This window comes from Panulirus ornatus, chromosome 64, assembly GCF_036320965.1.
Source record: "Panulirus ornatus isolate Po-2019 chromosome 64, ASM3632096v1, whole genome shotgun sequence".
NCBI lineage: Eukaryota > Metazoa > Arthropoda > Malacostraca > Decapoda > Palinuridae > Panulirus > Panulirus ornatus.
The window spans coordinates 6,089,062-6,115,296 of NC_092287.1; the positions used below are offsets into that span (position 1 = coordinate 6,089,062).

General features: G+C 49.0%; 1 protein-coding gene and 1 long non-coding RNA gene across 13 annotated transcripts in view; one reads left to right on the forward strand and one right to left on the reverse strand.

Annotated features, from left to right (window-relative positions):
- LOC139746171 (uncharacterized) overlaps nucleotides 1-26,235 on the forward strand; it is a 254,221-nt gene that overhangs the window by 180,236 nt on the left and 47,750 nt on the right. For 2 of the 12 annotated variants that reach the window (XM_071657056.1, XM_071657059.1), the window contains one exon: nucleotides 11,745-14,827. The exons of 6 other annotated variants lie outside the window; for them this stretch is intronic. In XM_071657056.1, coding sequence (XP_071513157.1) covers nucleotides 11,745-12,337 — 593 coding nt within the window. In that variant the 3' untranslated portion in view covers nucleotides 12,338-14,827. Of the gene's footprint in view, nucleotides 1-10,590; nucleotides 11,721-11,744; nucleotides 14,828-22,333; nucleotides 23,476-26,235 lie in introns of those variants that run through there. 4 more of the 12 variants (XM_071657074.1, XM_071657078.1, XM_071657062.1 and 1 more) reach the window with 4 other exon arrangements.
- LOC139746175 (uncharacterized) lies at nucleotides 5,981-9,393 on the reverse strand. The gene is made up of 2 exons (XR_011712085.1): nucleotides 8,603-9,393; nucleotides 5,981-8,498 (listed from the first exon to the last, which is right to left on the reverse strand). It is a non-coding gene; the product is annotated as an uncharacterized lncRNA (long non-coding RNA).

Below are 26,235 nucleotides of genomic sequence, written 5' to 3' on the forward strand. Positions count from 1 at the left end.
AACATTGACATATGACATGACACATCCACCTTGACAGTGAGCATTCCAACTCCTGACGCAGACACGTTCATCACTGTTCTATTCTTGTCTTGTAAACAATATGTTGAAGTTCCTTGTGTCAGCGGGTGGAGGAGCAGAGAGGCCCGAGCTGACGCAGGAGAGCTGCTGCTCGGGAGTGTGTGATGGTAGTGGGGCTTGGAGTGGCTTTGTCCGGTAAACAGAGTGTAACGGGCGCACTGTTGTTGTCATTGCAGGCGTGGGCGGGGTACTGGCAGACAACAAGCCCAAGTGGCAGTGCCCAGTCTGCTACAAGTTACTGAGTACGAGGTCCAACTTAAAGATCCACGTGCAGGACAAACACTCGTCGCTGCAGCACGCCTTCCCCTGCCCGGTGTGCGGACACGTGTACAAGACGCGCAACTCCCTCCACAACCACATGAGCATCCGTCACCGAGGCGTCAGGATGCCCCCGCCGCCGCCAGCACACCCGCTCCCGTAAACCAGCAGTAGGAGCGCTGCCCCGGACCTGGCCCGCCCGCCGGCGGCGACCAAGGGCGCCGCAGCCTCCTGTAACGGCGCCCTGCTTGCCCGTCATCATGGCCGCTAAGGTTGTGAGCGGTAGGGGTGCCTCCACCCGCCTCCCAGCACACTACAGCGTCTGAGAATAACCTTGACTCTAGCTGTGATCACAGTAGTGAACATGATGGTGGTCCTGGCCTCCACCACCTGTAGTATTAAAGGCATTCTTGTCAACATACTGTATACGGCAGACCTAGAGCTTGCAAGCAATGTAGGTGTCCTTTTGCCTACCACCAATGTAGCACTTTGTAATTTTACACTGCCATATGTTACGCTGGAAAAGTAACCCCTTTTTTTTATTTTTTGTTCATGATTATTGTACACAAGTAATATGTTGAGGATGATCTAAAACCTGAGTGGCGATCACAGTGTCCTGGTGGGTGCTGCTTGTGTGGACAGTATCGGAGAAACATATGTTATTTTTTTTCTTATGATCGTGCCACAAGTTCAGAGTTGTTAAGGAAATTCATTTCAAACCACATAGTCTTGTGCTAGAATAAAGGATTTTTTTTTTTTATATATATATATTGTAGATGTGGACTAACGATAACTGAAAAGGTGACCCTTCTTTATTTTGATGTGGTTGAAACAAAACAAAAAGAAATTAGTGGTAGTCTTTTTTTTTTTTTTTTGAAGGAAACTGATGAGATAAATTATAAATGTGGCAAAAGAGGAGAATTTAGCCAAGTGTTTGTGATAAGGAGAGGTGGTATGGTGTACTGAAGTGCCTGGTCCGTGCCTTGTTCCGGGCGGCAGGCTCCGGAACAGGTGGCACGTTGGCCCATTCCTTCCCTCGCCACTGTTGTCTTCTGCCCACACCACCACCATTCGTCGCCAGGACGACACCACACCTTCACCGTTGTCATGACGCTGTCGTATTGGTCACCTACATGTATGGTATGAGGAGAGTTGCAAAAGAGTGTAGAGAAAGACAGCCGAGTGGAAGGTGTGTCAAGGTGAGGAGCCCCTGGGCGAGTGTGGTGGCGTGGTGGGTCGTGGTTTGGGTTGGCCAGCAAGCCGGACACCGATAGACCTTTGTAAACAATGTCATGAGATACGTGTGTATGTGGCTCTCTCCGAGGGCAGTGATTGAGCATAGCGTGAGGAGGTAGGGGGGAGGGTGTGTGTGTGTGTCTTGTGTGTGTGCCACCGCCCTCCTCCTCAGAACCCCCCCTCACCTCACCTGACGTGCCCTGCAACACGAGCAGGCGACTAAACTAAGGAACAATCAACAGCACCGCATCTTGGCGCACAACACACACACACACACACACACACACACACACACACACACACACACACACACACACACACACACACACACACAACCCATTCATCTGATTGTAGTCATGCCATGTTCCAGTGTGTGCGCCGTCTCCTCGCCCACCATTTTTTTATAGATAATAGTTAAGACCTTAGATTTGTAACATGAAATAGTGAGATTACGATTATGGAGCATCAATAGTTGTAGGGCGCAACACTTGATTGTGAGACACACCGCCCCTTGCCATATACATGGCAGGGTCGTTTTATGGGGAGCTGGTTAGCTTCGCCAGCTCTTACGTTGTTCCTAACATCCTCTGCCATAGACCATCTCCTCCCTCCCCACACACACACACACACAACACACACACACACACCACACACACACACACACACACACAACCCATTCATCTGATTGTAGTCATGCCATGTTCCAGTGTGTGCGCCGTCTCCTCGCCCACCATTTTTTTATAGATAATAGTTAAGACCTTAGATTTGTAACATGAAATAGTGAGATTACGATTATGGAGCATCAATAGTTGTAGGGCGCAACACTTGATTGTGAGACACACCGCCCCTTGCCATATACATGGCAGGGTCGTTTTATGGGGAGCTGGTTAGCTTCGCCAGCTCTTACGTTGTTCCTAACATCCTCTGCCATAGACCATCTCCTCCCTCCCCACACACACACACACACACACAACACACACACACACACCACACACACACACACCACACACACACACACCACACACACACACACACACACAACCCATTCATCTGATTGTAGTCATGCCATGTTCCAGTGTGTGCGCCGTCTCCTCGCCCACCATTTTTTTATAGATAATAGTTAAGACCTTAGATTTGTAACATGAAATAGTGAGATTACGATTATGGAGCATCAATAGTTGTAGGGCGCAACACTTGATTGTGAGACACACCGCCCCTTGCCATATACATGGCAGGGTCGTTTTATGGGGAGCTGGTTAGCTTCGCCAGCTCTTACGTTGTTCCTAACATCCTCTGCCATAGACCATCTCCTCCCTCCCCACACACACACACACAACACACACACACACACACAACACACACACACACAACACACACACACACACCACACACACACACACAACCCATTCATCTGATTGTAGTCATGCCATGTTCCAGTGTGTGCGCCGTCTCCTCGCCCACCATTTTTTTATAGATAATAGTTAAGACCTTAGATTTGTAACATGAAATAGTGAGATTACGATTATGGAGCATCAATAGTTGTAGGGCGCAACACTTGATTGTGAGACACACCGCCCCTTGCCATATACATGGCAGGGTCGTTTTATGGGGAGCTGGTTAGCTTCGCCAGCTCTTACGTTGTTCCTAACATCCTCTGCCATAGACCATCTCCTCCCTCCCCACACACACACACACACACAACCCATTCATCTGATTGTAGTCATGCCATGTTCCAGTGTGTGCGCCGTCTCCTCGCCCACCATTTTTTTATAGATAATAGTTAAGACCTTAGATTTGTAACATGAAATAGTGAGATTACGATTATGGAGCATCAATAGTTGTAGGGCGCAACACTTGATTGTGAGACACACCGCCCCTTGCCATATACATGGCAGGGTCGTTTTATGGGGAGCTGGTTAGCTTCGCCAGCTCTTACGTTGTTCCTAACATCCTCTGCCATAGACCATCTCCTCCCTCCCCACACACACACACACAACACACACACACACAACCCATTCATCTGATTGTAGTCATGCCATGTTCCAGTGTGTGCGCCGTCTCCTCGCCCACCATTTTTTTATAGATAATAGTTAAGACCTTAGATTTGTAACATGAAATAGTGAGATTACGATTATGGAGCATCAATAGTTGTAGGGCGCAACACTTGATTGTGAGACACACCGCCCCTTGCCATATACATGGCAGGGTCGTTTTATGGGGAGCTGGTTAGCTTCGCCAGCTCTTACGTTGTTCCTAACATCCTCTGCCATAGACCATCTCCTCCCTCCCCACACACACACACACAACCCATTCATCTGATTGTAGTCATGCCATGTTCCAGTGTGTGCGCCGTCTCCTCGCCCACCATTTTTTTATAGATAATAGTTAAGACCTTAGATTTGTAACATGAAATAGTGAGATTACGATTATGGAGCATCAATAGTTGTAGGGCGCAACACTTGATTGTGAGACACACCGCCCCTTGCCATATACATGGCAGGGTCGTTTTATGGGGAGCTGGTTAGCTTCGCCAGCTCTTACGTTGTTCCTAACATCCTCTGCCATAGACCATCTCCTCCCTCCCCACACACACACACACAACCCATTCATCTGATTGTAGTCATGCCATGTTCCAGTGTGTGCGCCGTCTCCTCGCCCACCATTTTTTTATAGATAATAGTTAAGACCTTAGATTTGTAACATGAAATAGTGAGATTACGATTATGGAGCATCAATAGTTGTAGGGCGCAACACTTGATTGTGAGACACACCGCCCCTTGCCATATACATGGCAGGGTCGTTTTATGGGGAGCTGGTTAGCTTCGCCAGCTCTTACGTTGTTCCTAACATCCTCTGCCATAGACCATCTCCTCCCTCCCCACACACACACACACACACAACACACACACACACAACACACACACACACACACAACACACACACACACAACCCATTCATCTGATTGTAGTCATGCCATGTTCCAGTGTGTGCGCCGTCTCCTCGCCCACCATTTTTTTATAGATAATAGTTAAGACCTTAGATTTGTAACATGAAATAGTGAGATTACGATTATGGAGCATCAATAGTTGTAGGGCGCAACACTTGATTGTGAGACACACCGCCCCTTGCCATATACATGGCAGGGTCGTTTTATGGGGAGCTGGTTAGCTTCGCCAGCTCTTACGTTGTTCCTAACATCCTCTGCCATAGACCATCTCCTCCCTCCCCACACACACACACACAACCCATTCATCTGATTGTAGTCATGCCATGTTCCAGTGTGTGCGCCGTCTCCTCGCCCACCATTTTTTTATAGATAATAGTTAAGACCTTAGATTTGTAACATGAAATAGTGAGATTACGATTATGGAGCATCAATAGTTGTAGGGCGCAACACTTGATTGTGAGACACACCGCCCCTTGCCATATACATGGCAGGGTCGTTTTATGGGGAGCTGGTTAGCTTCGCCAGCTCTTACGTTGTTCCTAACATCCTCTGCCATAGACCATCTCCTCCCTCCCCACACACACACACACACACACACAACACACACACACACAACCCATTCATCTGATTGTAGTCATGCCATGTTCCAGTGTGTGCGCCGTCTCCTCGCCCACCATTTTTTTATAGATAATAGTTAAGACCTTAGATTTGTAACATGAAATAGTGAGATTACGATTATGGAGCATCAATAGTTGTAGGGCGCAACACTTGATTGTGAGACACACCGCCCCTTGCCATATACATGGCAGGGTCGTTTTATGGGGAGCTGGTTAGCTTCGCCAGCTCTTACGTTGTTCCTAACATCCTCTGCCATAGACCATCTCCTCCCTCCCCACACACACACACACAACCCATTCATCTGATTGTAGTCATGCCATGTTCCAGTGTGTGCGCCGTCTCCTCGCCCACCATTTTTTTATAGATAATAGTTAAGACCTTAGATTTGTAACATGACACCACACACCACCCTGTCCCCCTCTCCCTCCCCCTCCCGCCTCCTTGTCTATTTACCATGTACTCCAGCCCTCCTGCCACTCTTTACCACCCTCTACTTCCTGATGTCACCACCTTGACCCGCTGCAGTTCCTTCCTCCCATGTTTTTTTGTTTCTTTTAACTTTTTTATTTACCCTTGACGATGGTTCTGGCCTTACTGCCCTACCTACAGAGCCTGCCACATCACCCTAACTCATGCCCCGGATCCCCTTGAACATCCCACTTCCTCTGCATCACTCAAGCCTGGCCTTTATAAGTTTCCTGTGTATTTCCTACTTGTCTTATAGTTCTGTAATTCACAAGTTTTTCGTTTGTCGTTTTCTTTCTCGGTAATCATTCATTACTTGTGCGACTTGACTCCCGTGTCAGCATTGTTGTTCTGAAGAGCTTCTGTCTTTATCTTTTACTCTCTCCCTCTCTCTCTCTCTCTCTCTCTCTCTCTCTCTCTCTCTCTCTCTCTCTCTCTCTCTCTCTCTCTCTCTCTCTCTCTTTCTCTCTCTGTCTTCTGTCCATGAATAGTCTTTCCTCCTCCTCTGACCTTTTTTTTTTTCATTCTTATGCTGATGGTTTCACTCTGCATACATCATCGCACATTCCATCTCCTCCTCCTCCTCCTCCTCCTCCTCCTCCTCCTCACACCAGTCATATTTCTCCTTAATTCAGACTTGTGCAGAGGGAAGGAGTAACCCGTGTGAGTACAGTTGAGCAAAATGGCAGTTTCTACCTCTATATCCTTTGGAATCCTTTCTCTCTCTACTAAATTTTTCAAGACATCACATTACCCTAGACATTCTGGGCAGAGCTATGGTCTCCACCCTGTCCTGGAAACCCAAGATAGAGAACGCCACAGAATTTGCATCCCAAAAGCTGCGGGTGTTGCCGCAGGTATTTTCTCTTGTGAGTAGCTGATCCATATCTGCAGAGGTCACATTCACTGCTTGCATACCCCTGGGTGGGTGGCTCTTCTCTCTCTCTCTCTCTCTCTCTCTCTCTCTCTCTCTCTCTCTCTCTCTCTCTCTCTCTCTCAGCACCTTTTTTTCTTCTTCCGTCTTTGTGACCCTACCAGTAAGACTTGGACACAGGGAAAGGCATGCCTGTTGCACTTCACTTTTTTTTTTTTTTTGTGTGAAGACCAGCCATACGAGGATGGACTGTTGTGATACAGCTTTTCCTCGAGGAGCAAATTTTGATCTCATCTGCCTTCTTGTGTGTGTGTGTGTGTGTGTGTGTGTGTGTGTGTGTGTGTGTATTCGGTTGAATGTGGTGGAAATGAAATGTGTGAGGACAGTATGTGGTGTGAGGTGGTTTGATCGAGTGAGTAATACAATGGTAAGAAAGAGGTTTGATAATGAGGAGAGTGTGGTTGAGAGAGCTGGAGGTGTGCTGAAATGGTTTGGACATAGGGAGAGAATGAGTGAGGAGAGGTTGACAAAGAGGATATGTGTGTCATAAGTGGAGGGAACGAGAAGGGTAAAATCAAATTGGAGATGAAAGGATGGAGTGAATAAGATTTTGAGCGATCGGGGCCTGATCATGCAAGAGTATGAAAGGTGTGCACGGGATAGACTGAATTGGAACGATGTGGGTGTACAGGGGTCGAAGTGCTTTCATTGGACTGTACCAGGGCATATGACGCGTCCTGGGTAAACCATGGAAAGACCCGTAGGGCATGGATGTGGATAGGGACCTATGGTGTTGGTGTACTGCGCATGACAGGTATAGAATGAATGCTAGCGAATGCGGCTTCTCTTCGGCTGTTCCTGACGCAACCTCGCTAACGCGGGAAACGGCGATCAAGTGAACCAATAAAGGGGAAAAATCCCTACTTGTTGTCTGTCTAGTATGCCCCCTTCTATACCCGTTACACTTTCCTCCTTGTATCCCCTTCACACATGCCTTCTGCTGTCCCCGTCACACTTGGGTCACAATGACCTCAGAGGTACTACCCTCCCAGCTTCACCGTCTCCTTTCCAGCCCTTCATATTTTGCTACATGCCTGATTCCCATTCCGTTGTAACGTGTTGCTTACCTGATTCCCATTCCGTGGGTTCTGCTTGAGCCCAGAACCCACATTTGATCTTTCGCCCAACCCCCCCTCAAACCTCAGTAGCTCCGCTTCTTAACTTATCATCTCTCCTTCCTCGGGGGGTAGGCCTTCCTTCTTCGTAGACACCCCCGCCCTCACCACACACACACACACACACACCTCCGCCCCTAGCCTCTCAGTTCGTCCTCTGAGGCATCGCCTGGGCCTACCCCTTTATTTGTTGACTGTCGTGGCGGCTCTCTCCTCACCACCGCTGGTCGACGTCCCGCACAATGATACGTCTTCCTTCTTGACAGCCACATCTTCCCCCCCTTATCATGGGATACGTAATCCATAATGTGCTATTTTTAAGTCTCGAATTCATTTTCGCTTCGACTTGTCGGCTTATTTTCTTAACCCCCGAGAGAGAGAGAGAGAGAGAGAGAGAGATCCCGGTGCAAAACATGGGGCACATGTTTAATAATACGTACGACCCGTTGTCTGGCAGGGAAACTTACCCAGATGTAGGTGGAGGGGTCGACTCTTTTTGTGTAATAAGTTGTGTAGGAATAGACATATAATAGTTGCAAATTAGAAGGATTGTATGAAGTTTAGCTTTCATTGATTATTTACGAATACGTTCAGAAAATATTCTTTGAATGGGTATGTTCACGCGGAGACGGTCTTGGAGCTTGACGGTACGATCCTTGGAAAGGGGTGCGGGTTGATGGCGTGACCTTTGACCTGACTCATGAAGAGTCGGGCGAAAGGTCACACCATTATCCATGACTAACGGTTGTAACGTCATGCTGGAAATCATGGAAGGTTGTGGCTGGTGGAGGCAGTTTGTGAGTTTGTGTATACCTGTCAGGTGGAGGCAGTCAGTGAGTGTGTGTACCTGTCAGGTGGAGGCAGTCAGTGAGTGTGTGTGTGCCTGTCAGGTGGAGGCAGTCATTAAGTGTGTGTACCTGTCAGGTGGAGACATTCAGTGAGTGTGTGTACCTGTCAGGTGGAGGCAGTCAGTGAGTGTGTATACCTGTCAGGTGGAGGCAGTCAGTGAGTGTGTGTACCTGTCAGGTGGAGGCAATCAGTGAGTGTGTGTACCTGTCAGGTGGAGACATTCAGTGAGTGTGTGTACCTGTCAGGTGGAGGCAGTCAGTGAGTGTGTGTACCTGTCAGGTGGAGGCAGTCAGTGAGGACGTGTACCTGTCAGGTGGAGGCAGTCAGTGAGTGTATGTACCTGTCAGGTGGAGGCAGTCAGTGAGTGTGTGTAGCTGTCAGGTGGAGGCAGTCAGTGAGTGTGTGTACCTGTCAGGTGGAGGGAGACAGTCAGCGTGTGCCAGCCAGTCTTCGTGACACATCTCAAGGTGATCACTCGTGGTCCACGGATATAAACAGACCTAATGTTTACTTTATATGTTCCATTGATTTCACCTGGTGATCTGCCGCGTCCTGAGGCCCGACCCTCTTGGGTACCGTCTCCAGCCCTCTACCAACCTCTCTCTCTCTCTCTCTCTCTCTCTCTCTCTCTCTCTCTCTCTCTCTCTCTCTCTCTCTCTCTCTCTCTCTCTGCCAGCCGCCACCCCTCACCCTGCCACCATCCCCGTCTAACCCTGTCAGCCTTACACTCCCATTGCCAGTCTCCACTCACACTGCCAGTATCCCCAACCCCTACCAGCATTTTGCCACCCTCCCACCTCACCCTGCCAGCCTCCTCCTCCTCCTCACCCTGCCATCTTCCCGCCTCTGCCGACCTCCCTCCTCACTGTGCGCCCCCCACCCCCGTCACTCATCACCTACCCTCCCTCTCCCTGCTTACCTCTCCCAACTCGTACCCTCTCATCTCCCCCCGCCCTCTTTTCCATCTCCGCTCCGTCTTTCCCTCGAGCCTCCGCCACTCAGCCCTCCCTCCCTTTCTCCCTTCGCTCCTCTATCCTCCCCACCCCACCATCTCTTAAGCTCCCGGCTCTCCCTCCCTCTTGACTCCCCACCCGCACCCCGCCCCCCCTCTCCCTTCTCTGGCTTCCTTCCTTCCTTCCTCCCTCCCTCCTTACCCCGACTTCCTCTTGGCTTCCTCCCCCACATCAGTGCCCTGCCCCACTGCTCCCTCCCTCCCATCCCTATAAATGTGACTAGTTTTATATGAAAGATATGTCTTGAGATACTGTGCTTCTCTAGCTCTATAGCTTTAGGTCGAGACTATATGATAATTTTCTATAGGTGTCATATACAACTAGTGCTGTGATAGATAGCCGTAAGTTACCCGAGATATTGTGGTTGCCTAAACACGCTTTATATACAGAAGTGAAACTATTTTTGTTACGACAAATTTGCCTAGAACGCATTACTATATTATCTGACACACGAGATTAGGTATGAAGTGAAATGTTTTCGCAGCCCCAACGCTTTGACGTAGATGCGGAGTGGCCGGCTGCGGCGGCCCACACTCCATGCTTGTAGTGTACTGGCTGTGTATTGGCATTTCCAAATAAACTGCTAGACCTCATCTGCCGTATTATTGACCTCTCCCCCCTTCTTTTTTTCCCCCCTAGCACACGTCATTTAACACTCAGCTCTTTTTTACAACTCGGAGGCACATGGACTTCTGTGGTGCACACTACGCCACCACGGGCAGGTGGAGAGGCGTTGGAGTATGGAAGAGGTGGTTGTGGAGGGGCGTGGTGGAGTGAGGTGGTGACTGTGGCTGACTGATGACCTACAGTCTTCAAGAGGACGACTCTTGGCACGGCATCCTCCCTCCAACCACCCCTGCTGACACCACTAGGGTTGGGGGACCTGCGGGCCCTACCACTACATGACACACATGCCTGACTTGGTGACCAGAGTCACTAGCTTTTTAGTTGTAGCTGCTTCTTTAGTGAGGGTGATGGTGCCGGCGGTGGGGTGGTAGCGGTGGCTGCAGAGAGAGAGAGAGAGATAGAGAGAGAGAGAGAGAGGCGCTACGGATATTGATGGAGGTTGTCTTGCAGGTGGCGCAGCCGGGAGCCCTGTCGGAGCCGGCCAGCAGCGGTGCCCACTTTGCAACAAGGGCCTCAGTCGATGGACCAGCCTGCGCCGCCATATTGAGGACAAGCACACGCAGGGCGGCGCCCACATCTGCCCCATCTGCTACCACGTCTACCGCACCAAGAACTCCCTCCACAACCACTTGAGCGTGTACCACCGCGGGGCGACGGGCACCAGGGGGCGGCGGGGACGCTACCCGTCCTACACCGTCCTCCGACCTACCAACGCCCACCAGTTGGCTGCACTTAAGGCAGCCGCCCGACACACAGCACGCGATATCCCAAGTGCTTCCCAGGGCATGTCCCACGAGGCCTCCCTGCCCGTAGAGCCCCAGCCCGTCCCCTCGGCGCCCGCTTTACAAGAGAGTGAGGCCCCGCGGGAGCTCGGGCAGGGCGCGGGCGGGTTCGAGTCCCTCTTGCAGGGGGACACTGACATGGCAGCCAGTCCTCAGCTAGCCCACAAGAACTCGGCCCCACAGCAGGAATACGTTGTCACCGAGATTGTGGATGAGTAGCTCCCGCTGGCGGCTGTCTCCCCGACCAATCAAACCACAAAGATTTATCTCATGGGTGATATCAATTTTTGAAAAGTGAATCGAAAAAAAAATAATAATAATGTTGTGGACTTTATATTTTGTAACAAGCTTTGTTTATGAAATTAACTAACATAAGAAGCTGTTGCTCTTCTGACTGTCAAAGTCTTATTCATACAAAATAGTACTAAAAAAAAAAAAATTACCTCAGTGAAAAATATATTTTGTTACCTGATGAATGTGTTTTGTACTTAAAGATTTTTATAGGTTTCATTGAGGACAAAACAGTTTCTCGTCAAGGTTCCTTAACACGAACATGCTGTACTGAGACAGGCATGTACTTGATATGTTAAGATATATATTGCATCTTAAACCAAGGTGAATAGCTATACCAGTGTATCATGTGTGACAAGTCTAAAGAAAGATGAGTGTGAAAGTAGTATTACAAGTGTTGAGGCTTACGCTAGAGCATAGCTACATGTGTTGTGCTAACCCCGAGAGCAGACGGGCGCCATCCCTCAAGATGGGTGTTCTGCAGCAGCTCTTGGTGTCAGGGAGATGCTAAATGCGTGATTGTCGTTCCAGGGGGCCCGTTGTCGTCCACACCACCAGCCTCGGTGCCCTCCACCTTCGTACCACCATTCCCACCGCCGCAGACCTCACCAATGGCGGTGGTGACGTGCGGTACCAGCAGCAGCAGTGGTGTGGTGACGGCTGGGGGCGGCTGTGGGCGGGGCGTGGCGGCGGGGGCTGCTGTTGCTGCTGCTGCTGCTGCTGCCGCTGCTGCTGCTGCCGTTACTTCCGGGCCTGCATGGGTCGGGGCCCAGTGCCCAATATGTTTCAAGATACTGCGAGACAAGTATAAGTTAAGGACTCACCTTGCCGACATCCACTCTGCCGTGCAACACGTGTTTACCTGTCCCGTGTGTAACCGCGTGTATAAGACCAAGAACACGCTTACCAACCACATCAGTCTCTCCCACAGGGGCTACAGGAAGAGGCAGCAGCAGCAGCAGCAGCAGCCGCAGCCGCCGCCCCAGCAGCAACCCCAGCCCCCTCAGTCCCAGCAGCCCTCCTCACAAGACCAACAACAGCAGCAGCAGCAGCAGCAGCAGCAGCAGCATCACTACCCCCAGCACCTCCTCCTGGACCATCTGGCTTCGCAGCACCACCACTGACTAGTCTTCTAGCACCCTGGGTTACTGTGTATGATGCTCTCACTCGCATTTCCTAATGTAGTTCTCAGATTGGTTTCCAGCATGACGCTCCCTCCCTTCATTGAGTAGCACAGGTGAAAGTGTGTGTTTTTTTCTTTTTCTTTTTTTTTTTTTTTTTGCTAGGGAGGGGTGTGGGTGGTGGTGTGTGCGTGCGTGTGTGTGTATGTGTGTGTGTTTGTTCATCAGTACCACTACGCACTAGAACACCTTTAGTTGAGCTTGTCACACAGACACAGTCCTGTCATATATGTAAGATTTAATTCAGTATTTTTTTTTTATCATTATAATTATTATTATTATTGTTGTTGTGTGTGTGAATAAATCAGGACTCAGATATTGGATGTTCGTAGAGAGCGTCACTAAAGCTCCTAAGTTGTAAAATGTGCGTGGGTGACGTAAAGGCTTGATCGCCCGTTTGTAATGTATAAAGTTTGAGCAGAATGTGTATTTGTTTGACGAGTTTTAGTGGTACATTATTTTGCTATATACGCGCTGTCTATTATGCAATAAATTGAATTGATTTGTTATCAAAATGTCATATATGCAGTAGTGCTTTATGTGCCAATTGGTAGACTGCTGTCTGCATCACCCAAACCATGAGATGGTTCTCCGGTGACATTGGCTGATGCATGACTCTCTACGACCAGGTCCTCTCCAACCACCTCCCCCGGACGCCCGTGGACGGCCACACCAGCAGGCAGCAGATCGCCTGCTGGTGTGGCCGACGCCAGGAGATGGGGGAGGAGGGAGAAGAAGGAGGGGTTTAAGGGCCGTTGTCATGATCAAATCAGTTTGTATTTCAGTGTATGTTATTAGCCTCATGTATAGTCTATACACATTACACATAGAAGTTCCTAGACGTAAATTTAATGAAGTCTCGAGCGTTCCTCGAGGCTGAACTAGATCTCTTCCCGCTTGTCGTAGTGGCAAGCGCTGATATCAGTTGTATACGATTTTATACGTAGTCAAGTTTATATTGGTTCTAGTTAGCTTTAGAGGGTCAATCTAGCCATTAGTTAAATATGTGACTTATATTTATCATTAGACCTTAAGGTGAGACGTGTCAATCTCCAGAATATTATATTTTATGATGACATCAGTAAGACTACACACACAACGTAACCCCCTCGAGTATGAGGATGGAACCCGTGGGGTTTGGATGTGGTAACCTTATACCCGACCGTGGAGGTTCGGGTATAAGGCTAGACCATCATACCCAAAGGGGCCATACCCTCGTGTTCATGGGGGTTAGTCAAAGTTTGTCAAAAAAAAAAAGAAAAAAAGATAAACGATTTAGAAATTTGTGATGGCGATTTTTAAGTACTTGTTGAATGTATGAGGTGAAGGATACAGTGCTTTTGAATTATTTAGTAATTTTCTACACCTTTGCTTATTTTTTACATTTTGATAGATGGTTTTTAGGAGTAGTAGCTAATGTCTTGAATCGTGGGGGGGCGGGGCGCGGCGCGCGCGCGCGCGCCCGTGTGAACCTATAGTGTGTAGCGATTCTAGTGATAGGTTTTGTCTAGCCAGTACACACGTTAAATGTTACTGTCAACCCGACGGTATAACCCATGTTCCTTTTATGCCATTGTTTCCCCCCCGTAACTGAATAACGATATGTGGAGTGGATCGAGGGAGGAGTGGACCGGACTCTACCCATCTCAGTGTGGCGGGTGTCGAGTGGAAGGGAGGCGTCGGGGAGGAGGAGGAGGCGATGATGGTCTGCTCTCAAAAAACCCCCACGAGTTCTTCCAAGACTGGACCCCATTGCTCTGCCCTCCTTCCGCACACGCTCCCTCCGGTCCCTCAACACCTGCTGGAATATATATATATATATATATATATATATATATATATATATATATATATATATATATATATATATATATATATGCACCTTTTTTCCCAGTGTTGTGAGGTTGCGACACTACCGAAGCTTGTCCAGCTAATATTGTGCCAGAGCAGCCGGTCTGTAAGATGATTAATATAGTCGAGTATTTGTCAAGTATTGTGAGTAACCTAATCTATTGGATTGCTGCCGTTCGATCGCATAGCGGACATCAAGAAGTATTGTGTGGTGGGCTCACATAGCCTCCTGGGCTGGAGAATTGGGGGAAAAAAATATGGGGGGGGTCCGTTTGTGAAAGATTAACTGTCAGTGAAGACTATGGTGTTTTTGTTGTCTTTGTTGTATCATTTTTGTCTTGCAGCAGCGCAACGATCACTTAAGATCACCTGGAAGATTCTGCCATGACTGCCTGGTGTGTGTGTGTGTGTGTTTGTCTGGCGAACGAAGGAAGGAATAATTAGTGTAGTTTGAGGCGATGACTGAGGCAACAGATCAATAACCGAGGTCTCTCTCTCTCTCTCTCTCTCTCTCTCTCTCTCTCTCTCTCTCTCTCTCTCTCTCTCTCTCTCTCTCTCTCTCTCTCTCTCTCTCTCACCAAACTTCCTTCAAAGGCATCAGCCGTCTCTGTAGCGCTACAGCGCTATCCATGGCATGAAGGAGATCTTCGCAAGCTGTGTGTGTGTGTGTGTGTGTGTGTGGACGACTGCTATTGAGAGTAGCGCGGGTCGGACCTTCCTGACGCAGGTGGAGGGACGGGTGAGGTGTGCTGCGAACTACCTACACGCTCGTGGACCCCCGGACCCAACTCATTTGAGCCGGGACGGTTCTTGTGAAGTCGTGACTTACTATAAAACCAACTTTGGTATATAACTTTTTTTTTTTTTATATTGCCGATAAATATAAGTGCGCGAAAGTTGTGCCAGTTTGAAGAAGAGGAGGAGGAGACGAAGTAGACCGGTTTCTGTGGCCAGCGGCTGGCGTCATCTTTGCCTAGTGTGGGCCGTTGCCATAGAGACCACAGACGGGTGTAGCTCTTCCATTGAGGGTAATCATTTTATAAATGCGGCTTCTGAGCGAAGGAACAGCCTCCTGCTGCTGCTGATGCCTTGACCTCCGAGAGGACAGAAAGTTCCCCCCGTACATATCCACGACGGGTTCTCATTTACCGAGTCCTTCGTGCGGATCTGTGGGAGGATTTGAAACACATATCCAGCAGAGGGTGTGGACTGCTGCTGCTTGATCAAGAAACACTTGCCTCCCGCGCGGTTCAGTCCTTTTTAATAAATACTCAGCCTGATGGGAAATTTAGGTGGACATTATTTATTCCAAATACTAACCAAAATAACGGTACAGTTACTAATGTAGAAAGTATTTAATGTGTTTTTTTATGCTATTTAAGAATTAAATGCCTGGTTTGGCTTGGTGGAGTACTGGTCTCTTACCCAGCATGTAGGATTCCCAGGCGTTTAAAGTTAACGCACGCCGATGGATGTGTCGCCGGCATTTAAGATAGACCATACTTACCAATGTGGTTCCTGTGGAGGTGTGTAGCGTGTGTGTATGTGTGTGTATGTGTGGGGAATGTGGCAGAAGGTGTTCCTTACGTTGGCTGGGCTGCTGGCAGCACAATAACCTCAGGTCATTAAACCACACCTGTTCCTGAACAATCTAGTACGCACCCGTTTACCGCAAGAGAAACATTGGGTCGCCCACACTTTATATTTTTGGTGTTATTTTTTTACATATATATCATGTTTTCTAGACGTGTACTACAGTAACGCTGCCCAGTGCCTCCGGAGAGCCGGACACGCACACAAGGCGACCTGTGCTGAGGGGCAGCAAGGTGTCTGGTACCGGATCTCTCTCCCCCAGGCCTCTCGGTAGCCCTGTAGTTCATTTTGTATCGTCTATGGCTTTTCCTACCGCATCATCCAACGTGTCATTTATCATGTTCGATATTTTTTTTTTTTGTGTTACAGTTATGCAGTCTCACAGGCCTAGATATATATTCACTTATATAGTATAAAAAGCCAGGTGCGTATTATTTTACTTAATAAAGATAAAAAGAAGATTGATGTGTTTGTTTTCATCCTCCAAGTCTCAGTGAAGTTCTTCTGGATGACAATAGTTTGAGTTGATTACCAAAAGTAGGTCAGTAACGGCCTACTGGCTCGTTACTGTGACTGGCGTGTAACGCCTTGCAAACATTGTTCAAAAAATACTATATATATATATATATATATATATATATATATATATATATATATATATATATATATGGTAACTTTGTAAGATATATATGGTAATATGTGTGAAGGAGACGCCACTGGCTGGTTGGTCTCTTGATCCAAAGTGACTAAGGCAAGCAGGGGTTCGGAACTCGTTATACCCTGATAAGACAGTGTTCTGAAGCAATGTTGGAGTTTGGTAGTAGTAGTAGTAGTGGTAGTGGGTAGGACGCAATTAGTGCGGGTGTTTCCGTGAGGGTTGGGACCTTGTGCTGTGGCCTATCCTGTTCTGTGAGGGTTGGGACCTTGTGCTGTGGCCTATCCTGTTCTGTGAGGGTTGGGACCTTGTGCTGTGGCCTATCCTGTTCTGTGAGGGCCGGGACCTTGTGCTGTCGCCTATCCTGCTCGGGACCTGGATGTTGCACCTGTCCTGTTCTGTGAGGGCTGGGACCTGGTTCTGTAGCCTATCCTGTTGGGCCGGGACCTGGTGTTGCAGCCTAGCCTGTCCTGTGAGGTCCTGGGCCTTGTGTTACAGCCTAGCTTGTTGTGTGAGGACCGGGACTGAACACAGGTGGTGGCAGGCCTTTACCACAGTATTACGGACTGGAGGTTGTGTGGAATAGTCTTAGTGAGATGATGGTGAACATAGTCATTTGACTGCTGTTCTCTGTCCTCCCACAGACTTTGTAACACTGCTTGACGTCTGCCGTTCTGGCCTCCGACAGAGTTTGTAGCACTGTTAATAAAGTCTCCCATCATCAACATATTTGTAACACTGACCCAACAGGCCTGACACCAAGTTATTTTTATTTTTTCCTCTTCATTGAAGATCCGACCCAGAGGAAGACTTCAATCTATGACATGAGCCTTATATAACCGGAAAATGATACATAATTATACAGGTATATCTTGGCACTTTGGGGTTATACTCCCATGAACATCATGGGCCAAAGCGTCAGACGTATGTATGACAGGAGGATCAGCAATTGTTGGGAAGTCATTTGGAGAAGGAGTCAAAGGCAGTGAACGTAGGAAGCGTTGTGGGTTTGTGAGGGTGTTGTGGCTCCTGCCAGACGTTGATGGCCAGGTGAATTTCATATCTGGACCGCGGACGCTCGCTGAAAAGTATGAAGAAACTTCACTGCTGTCATGCCCATGTCCATGGTGTCGTGGGTAATGCTAGAGTTGACAGTGTCATAAGATCGTGCTTGTTCGCTGGTTAAGAAATTTCGTATCAGGTTCTAGACGATGGAACATTGAGGCCGTGATGCATAGATTTTGGTACTGGTATGTTTGAGAGCAGAGTAGAAATGAATTCTTGTTTTTTTTGCAACAAAGAACAACAGAGATGTTACGAATTATGTATTGGTTCTTAATATTTACGTTCTTTGTTGAAATTACTGTGTATATGAGGGCAACATTGTGATGGTCTGGTGTGGCGGGAGGGCGTCTGGCTTGGTGGAAACAGCAGCTCTGCTGAGTGGTGCACTGTTGACCTTTTGGCCGTAAATGCTGAGGGGTCCCTGATCCTTCCACTGGTGAAGATTCGCCACTGGTGGAGACCTTCCACTGGTGAAGATTCGCCACTGGTGGAGACCTTCCACTGGTGAAGATTCGCCACTGGTGGAGACCTTCCACTGGTCAGGACCTTTAAAGACCATCCACTGGTGAAGACTCCACTAATGGAGACGCATCCACTCGAGGAGAGCCTATCCACCTGGGGGGAGACTCCCAGTGGTGAAGACTCTGACACTAGTGGGCGCTTCTGCCAGTGGCGGACCATTTAACGTTTGTCATAACCGATGCCACTAACCTCGCAACTGACGCAGGGGAAGGTGGCGTCGAAGATTTATAACGTATTACCGCGTCTTGACGGGTGAGGGAGGAGCCCCACACAGGGCTGTGGGCGGAGGAGGTTCGGGTGTAATGGATGTCAACCATAGATAAAACAAACAGTGTCGTCCTTCGTATCTCGGAATATCAGGAAATACCCGTAGGTGTTCCCTCCATCATAGCCGTAGGAGGCGGATGGCTGGAGCCGTTAAGGAAGGCGGGAGATGATTTATTCTGTGGGAATACCGGCCATATAACCGGGGTCAGATTGCCGGCGGTTGACGCGACCAGCCCACACTGTTACCATTGTCGGGGAGGATCTCACGACCAACACATTTGTCATCACTGCAACACTGTCATGACTCCTCCCGGAGGCTCTTGTCTCCTGTGAAGTCCCTCTTATTTTATATCGTTACCAGGTGAGACGGTTAAGGTCGGGACTCGTATTGAGACAGAATTTCCATTACCCCCTTACCCATTTCTTGGCTTCGTCTTCGCCCCTCCCCACCCACCTTTGTTCATGAATTTTCCATGACCTGTTTTTCTCATTTCACTTCTTCCTCCTCCTCCTCCTCCTCCGATCGCTGGCTGATCGTCACCTGCTTCACTTGAGATGGTTTATGCCACACGCGTTGTGAATGGTATTTTGATACTTCATAAAACCTGTCATTTACATATGTATCAGTGGGAACAAAAGAACGCGGACATTTTCTGTTGCTGAAAGAAAACGGAACGGAAAAAAGAAATGAACTTTTTCGATTGAGAATGATGTTTACATTTGCTGGCGAGTGAAACCCTAGACGCTAAAAATCATAGCTCACTCATAATATTATTATTATTATCTTCTATTGAGTGCTGACTCTTGATATTATTATTATAATGTCCTGTCTAGAGCCATATGAACACGAACACCACCTGAGGGAAGGGAGACAGCCTGACGATATATGTTAACACAGAGGAAACTAAGCTATATGTTGTACGAACCCTCACCAGCTTAGCTTGACTCTCTCCCACCAGCTTAGCTTGACACTCTCCCACCACCTCCACCACCACCATCATCATCATCATCATCTTCATCATGTTCTTGATTAACTTGTGTTATACTACTGCTACTAGATCTTGGTTATACTGTTGCTACTAAACCTTGGTTGTACTGTTGCTATTAAACCTTGGTTATACTGTTGCTGCTAAACCTTGGTTGTGTTGTTGCTGCTAAACCTTGGTTGTACTGTTGCTACTAAACCTTGGTTATATTGTTGCTGCTAAACCTTGGTTGTACTATTACTACTATACCTTGGTTGTACTGTTGCTACTAAACCTTGGTTGTACTGTTGCTACTAAACCTTGGTTATATTGTTGCTGCTAAACCTTGGTTGTACTATTACTACTATACCTTGGTTGTACTGTTGCTACTAAACCTTGGTTGTACTGTTGCTACTAAACTTTGGTTGTACTATTGCTACTAAACCTTAGTTTTACTGTTACTACTAAACCTTGGTTGTACTATTGCTACTAAACCTTGGTTGTACTATTGCTACTAAACCTTGGTTGTACTATTGCTACTAAACCTTGGTTGTACTGTTGCTACTAAACCTTGGTTTTACTGTTACTACTAAACCTTGGTTGTACTATTGCTACTAAACCTTGGTTGTGCTGTTGTTGCTAGACTTTGGTTGCTTGTTAACGTTGGTTATACGTGTACTTCTTGACCTTGGTTATACTTCTGCTATTATAGCTTCTAGTTTGTGTAGTAGTAGTAGTGTGGAGATGGTGGCCTAGGGTACTAACCCTACCCGCTAGGGCAGCACGCTACCCCTGTCCCTCCTCCTGGTGTTCCCGCCTCACCCTAGTTCGGTCCTCACCCTCTGGCTCCTGTCATCGTCCCTCTTGGTGTGTTCCTGCCTCACCCTACCTCGTTTGACAAGGTAGAGTGAGAGGGGAGGGGGACCCCAGTCAAGACCTCCCACACTCTACCCTGTCAGACATTTCATTCATGCCCTCAACCCACCCCGTCACCCTCACACTCCACCCTATCACGCTCCTCACTTTAAGATGTCAGACCCCTCACTCTCACTCTGCCCCATCAAGGCGTTCGAACTACCAAGTCACACCCTTGCTCTACTCGACCAGGCTCCTTACTCTGCCTCACACCTTTTACTCTGCTATTTCGTCCCTCTTTCTACCCTGCCAGCCCCTCCCCCCCTCACTCTGCTGCCTTACCCCCGCCTCTCTTGTCAGAGGCCCCCTTCACTCTGCTGCTGGACCCTTCACTCTACCGTATCTTGCGGCCCATCATTACGACATGCCTTTGTCTCAAGCTTTCCCCTGTCAGTCCCTGGCTCGTCCTGCCCTCTTTTACTGACCCGTGACCTGATTATGTGACCCCACTTTTAACCCCCCCAACCCACCCCACCCCCATCCTCCCGAGAGCCCACCTCACAACCCGACCACAATCTCGGTTCCGCCTCACTCTACAACCCGCCTCTCGTGACCCTATACCACCACCGACCGACCTCCGCTTTACAACCCTTGTACCAGTCCTGTATTTGCCAACCCTGTGTCCCGCCCCTCCCCACATCCCCGATCTCCCTCCCTCCAGCCTCCAAACACCCCCTCCCTCCCTCCCTCCCTCCCTCCAGCCTCCAAACACCCCCACTCCCTCCCTCCCTCCTTCCAAACCCGGCCTCCCCACCCTCCCGCCCTCAGGGGCCCGACGCCTCACGTCAGAGCACGACTTACCTTATCAGGGTTCTCGCTGCTGTGGGGGGTGGTGTGGGCCGCTCACACCATTTATCCTTGTTTCTCTGCTCTCGTTTCTCTCTCATCTTCGCGTCGTCGGCCGCCGCCTCCTCTGTATATCGTCGTCTGCACCGCCTCCGACGTTAGGGTTTGTGGTCCTCTCCATCTCGCTCTTCGTATCCTGACGGTGATGACCTGTTGAACGCGTCCCTCATTCACGATCCTGTTCCATCTCCGTGCGCACGCCTCCCTGAGCACGAGTGCGGGGTGGGGGGAGCTCATGAGATACGAATGTCTTGGCCTGTGACCTGACCCTCTTCTTCTTTCTTAGACATGACCCCACTCCCCAGCTCCCCCGCCCCCTCCACGTGAAACACCCGTCACTCTACGGGTTACAGCTCGTGTCCCTGTTCTTGTGTGTCTTACTGTGGTGGATGCCATCTTGTGGGTCTGTCGCTCATGGCAGCGTCTCTGCTTCGGTGCATCATCACGCGCTGCCCAAGCCTCTTTCCTCCCGCTACTTGACCTCTCATTCCCCCTTGCTTTTCGTCTGTCTTTGTCTCACTGCTGGATCTCCCTTGTGAGAGAGAGAGAGGGAGAGAGTGAGAGAGAGAGAGAGAGAGACTCTCGCTCTCTCGGTAGCCTCTCTTGGTTCCTCTTTCTTCCCTGAGACCCCACCACCTCCTGACTCCTCCTCCTGTGTTGTAGCCTTTGATGCTGACTTGTGTGTGTGTGTGTGTGTGTGTGTGTGTGTGTGTGTGTGTGTGTCTCTCTCTCTGTCTGTCTGTCTCTCTGTCTGTCTGTCTCTTGGTTCCAGTTACTCTTTGTGTTATCGATTATGCTTTTCTGGATTGACTCATCATCATCACCATGATCACCATCACCATCATCACCACAGTTATCATCATCATCACCATCATCTTCATCATCATCCATCCATCCATCCATCCTTTTCATTCTTCATTATTTAACCTCTTCTTCTTCCCTCACACCTCCCATGTGCCCAGGCTCCTCCCTGCCACATACCTTACACCACTAGCAAGATCTGCCATGACGTCATGGGTGGCGGTACGTACTAACTAACCCCCTGTCTTTGCGCATGCGTATGTGTTAGTGATGACGCCACAGCTGTAGTGTGTCGTGTGTAACTAGTGGCGATGGTCATCAAGTGGTTGTCTTGGTGGCTGTGCTGGCTATGTGGTGGTCGGGTCTGGTGTGGAGGCATGGTGGGGCAGACCACCTGTGTGCCTCACTGGCTCATGCTTGTAACCATGGAGGCTGTACGAGGTGGTGGTGCTGTTTCAGGTGGCGGCGTGGCCAGCGGCGGCGGTGGCGTCGTCGGCGGCGGCGTCAGCGTGAGCGGCGGCGGCGGCGGCGGCGTGACGGTGGCGGGTGGCGGAGGAGAAAGGTTCCCGTGCCGGGCGCCGGTGAGGTGCCCCGTGTGCGGCCGCGTGTGCTCCAACAAGTACATTCTCCGGACGCACATGGAGGACCGGCACTCGGGCCCCCAACGCCTCACCTGCCCGCACTGCTCCAAGGAGTACTCCTCCCGCAACTCCCTCCTCTCCCACATCTCCCGCTACCACCGCGAGCGGGAGCCAGGACCCGTCCCCCTCCCGACGGTGGAGCTGCTGGAGCCCTCCTCCCAGCTGCCGCATCCCCACATGTCCCCGCAGCTGCCGGCACCCCTGCCCGGCCCTCCGGTGGACTTCGGGGAACACAAGCCGCAGATGTCGCACCAGCTCCTGCACCCGCAGCTGCCCGGGCCCTCCCAGTGAGCCTCAGGGGGGGAGCCGAAACTGCAGGAGGAGTGTCGTCCAAGTTGGCCCGACCCTCCCGCACCGCCCGGGCCTCCTGGGGTCTCGTCTCAGGTTGGTTCACAGTGTGAACCGCGTGTGGCCAGTACTCTCACGAACCGTCCCACCGCCTCTCCTTCTCTCTCCCACTACCCACAGGTCTACACGCCTCTCCCACCACTCCACCACAAGCTACAGGCCTACACGCCTCTCCCACCACTCCACCACAACTACAGGTCTACACGCCTCTCCCACCACTCCACAAGTACCTACAGGTCTACACGCCTCTCCCACCACTCCACAAGTACCTACAGGTCTACACGCCTCTCCCACCACTCCACCACAAGCTACAGCACCCCCCTTCCCCCAACATCACAGACTCTCTCTCCTCCCTCACATACACAGCCCACAGGTTGCATCAGTACCCACACGTCACTGCAGACACCCACATCTCCCACTCGAGACATTAGCCCCACAGCTGAGGGGGGGGGGGGGGTCTTTGTCCCCAATAAAGCTTTAAGACAGTTTCTTAGGTAAAGAAGTAAGCTGAATTCTGAAACGAACTCCTCCCTCCTCCCCCTTTTAGATAGAAATTGGGTCAGGCGTTGTACCACAAATTCTAGATTGCCGAAGAAATAAATATGTGCACAAATAAAACTAAACGGATTAGATTTAATTTTTTCTCTTGGTATGTATGAATAAAATTTAATTTTTTCCGATATTGATTTTCTTGACATCGTTGTTTTAGATGGTCAGAAATATGTCAAAATGACCACCAAAATTTGAATACACAAGAGTATTTACTTTTGAATATTTTGACACTATTTGAGGCTATATTTCTCCAGTACCAATGTAAAGCTTAGTATTTGAAAAAAAAAAAATCAGACTCTTTTTTTCCTCAGCCATTATGAGACTTATAGACTCATACTTGTTAACCTAGGCTGGCCCATGGCTTTATGTCCATCTTCCATGTTCTTTCTTTAACTGGTTTTGAAACAGAGATATAGTTGGTGTCCTACATGGTTCCTGGTATTTCCCCTTGGTATTTCCCCTCTAGTCTGTAATATTCCTTTAGACCTGGGGATTTCTTGATTATTTGTCTTGCTCTGTCTAAGATTGGCTTGTACACTGAGGGGATGGTGTGTTTCTCCCTCACCAATCGTCATGTTTCCATAGCCAACCCGTACTGTGTCATGTGGCTACTTGGCTGACAGTTCTTCAGTATATCCATCGTCACTGTGTCTCCTGCAGGACCTGCGGGTAGGTCGACAATCTGACATCATGTATTTGATCGTGATCTCACACTTCCTTGGCTGTCTTATGGTTCTTTGGATTCGAACAGCGCCAGTCTGATCGCTCAAGTGGGGTGTCCATATTCACTCAGACCCTCAGCGCCGTTTTCCACTCCATGGTTTCAAGCGGGAGACCAAGACAGAAGGTGGTGTCCCCCTGGCAGTATGGTGCCACTCGCCAACGCGTCATCCTCACTGTGAATTCGCAAGTCTTTCTACCTATTCTGATTCCCGTTTTGCATCAGATTCTCCGTAGAAGACTTGAAAACATGGTGCGCGTTTTTAGGAAGTGTCTCTTATGTTCATTTTTTTGTGGTTCTTATATCAGAGGCTGTGTTGGGTCGTGTATACTACCTTGCGTAAGATGGAGGGTTCTGTGGGTCAAACTCCGCCTCTTTTACATAGTGAAATGACTCTCAGAACTAGCCTGTTGTTTGGCATTATCTTCATAGAGCCTCTCTTTTATTTTTGACGTCAAGCCATTAAACCCTCTTTGTTACTTGATCTGTATAGTTTTTATAAGCTCTGGAGAATTCTATCATCTGTTCACATACATGTTGAGCTTTGTGTCTGGTGAGGCCGCTGCCGGAGACTTGCATACAGATCCGCTGCAGAGAGAGGGAGAGGTGTCGCTCTACAGAGCCCCATATGGCTGTTAGAATACACTTAACAAACACACAATTTCACTTCTTTTTTTAAAGGTGTTTGAAAGAGTATCCCGATCTGCTAGTTTTTGCCCGGGAGTCCTTGATGTTTTCAGGCGCCCATTTCGACATGTATGAGGGAATTGGACACCTTTTGCAATAAGATCTTGGCCAGATATTTTTGCCAGAAGTGAAACGTCATTCTGTTTAGTTGGCGCCTCTCTGATATAATCTTACTACTACCCATATTAAAGACAAACCCTTCCCTCTGTTTGAACACGTAATAAAGACAGGTTCAGACGCTTATATAGAGTCCTGGAACCTACATGAACATTATTTGTGTGTGAGGGTTCGTCATTTTTATTGTCTTTAGCAACAATTGTCACTTGGTTTGGCCACACGAGCAACATCCTTGCAACACCCGGAATGAGAACACAGAAAGCAGTCAGTGAACTGGAAAACGTAGAAGGTTTCCTAAGAAGGCACGCCAGTCGCTCTCCCCCTGACCCTTCCTTGTCATCATTTGAATTGACATTAATTTCGTCTTTTCGATTTTCTCACGTGTGAGCGCTGTTCTCCTTCACGTGCCACTCGCACCTCCACTTCGTCCAACCCATAAGTCAACGATGCTTGAAATAAACAAAGAAAAAGGGGGATGTTTTGATACGTATTGAGAGAAAATATAGCCAGATGCAAATGGTGAACTCAAAACACTGCAGTTAACACGAACTTTTTCGCCCAGAAACTTTTAATACATATATGAATATCGTTTTCACACCACGGTACACAATAGCTGCTAATTGAAACTGGTGATGCACTTGTAGAAAATGGGATGTGCAGAAGACATTGATGTTAATGTATATAGACCAGTAAGCCAAGAGGTGATTATAATGACTGATAAAGTCACAACTCACTCTACACACCCACACACACACCCACCCACCCACCCACCCACCCACCCACACACACACACACACACACACACACACACACACACACACATGTATATCTGAATAAATCGACAATGATTTGTCTGAGGCAATTAAACGCTATTCTAATTCTTTCATGATTTGACCTCACACCAAATACTTATAAGGACGTAGTGCATTGGAAGGTGGCTGGGTGAGGAGGAGGAGGAGGAGGAGGTAGTGCATGGGAAGGTGGCTGGGGGATGGGTGAGGAGGAGGAGAAGGAGGAGGTAGTGCATGGGAAGGTGGCTGGGGGATGGGTGAGGAGGAGGAGGTAGTGCATGGGAAGGTGGCTGGGGGATGGGTGAGGAGGAGGAGGTAGTGCATGGGAAGGTGGCTGGGGGATGGGTGAGGAGGAGGAGGAGGAGGAGGTAGTGCATGGGAAGGTGGCTGGGGGATGTGTGAGGAGGAGGAGGTAGCAGTATTTGGTGGAGTGAATGTTGTTGGCAGCCTCGTGTGTCTGTCTGTACTGAGCACTGTTGAGGGTCAGTGGTGGAAATGCACTGG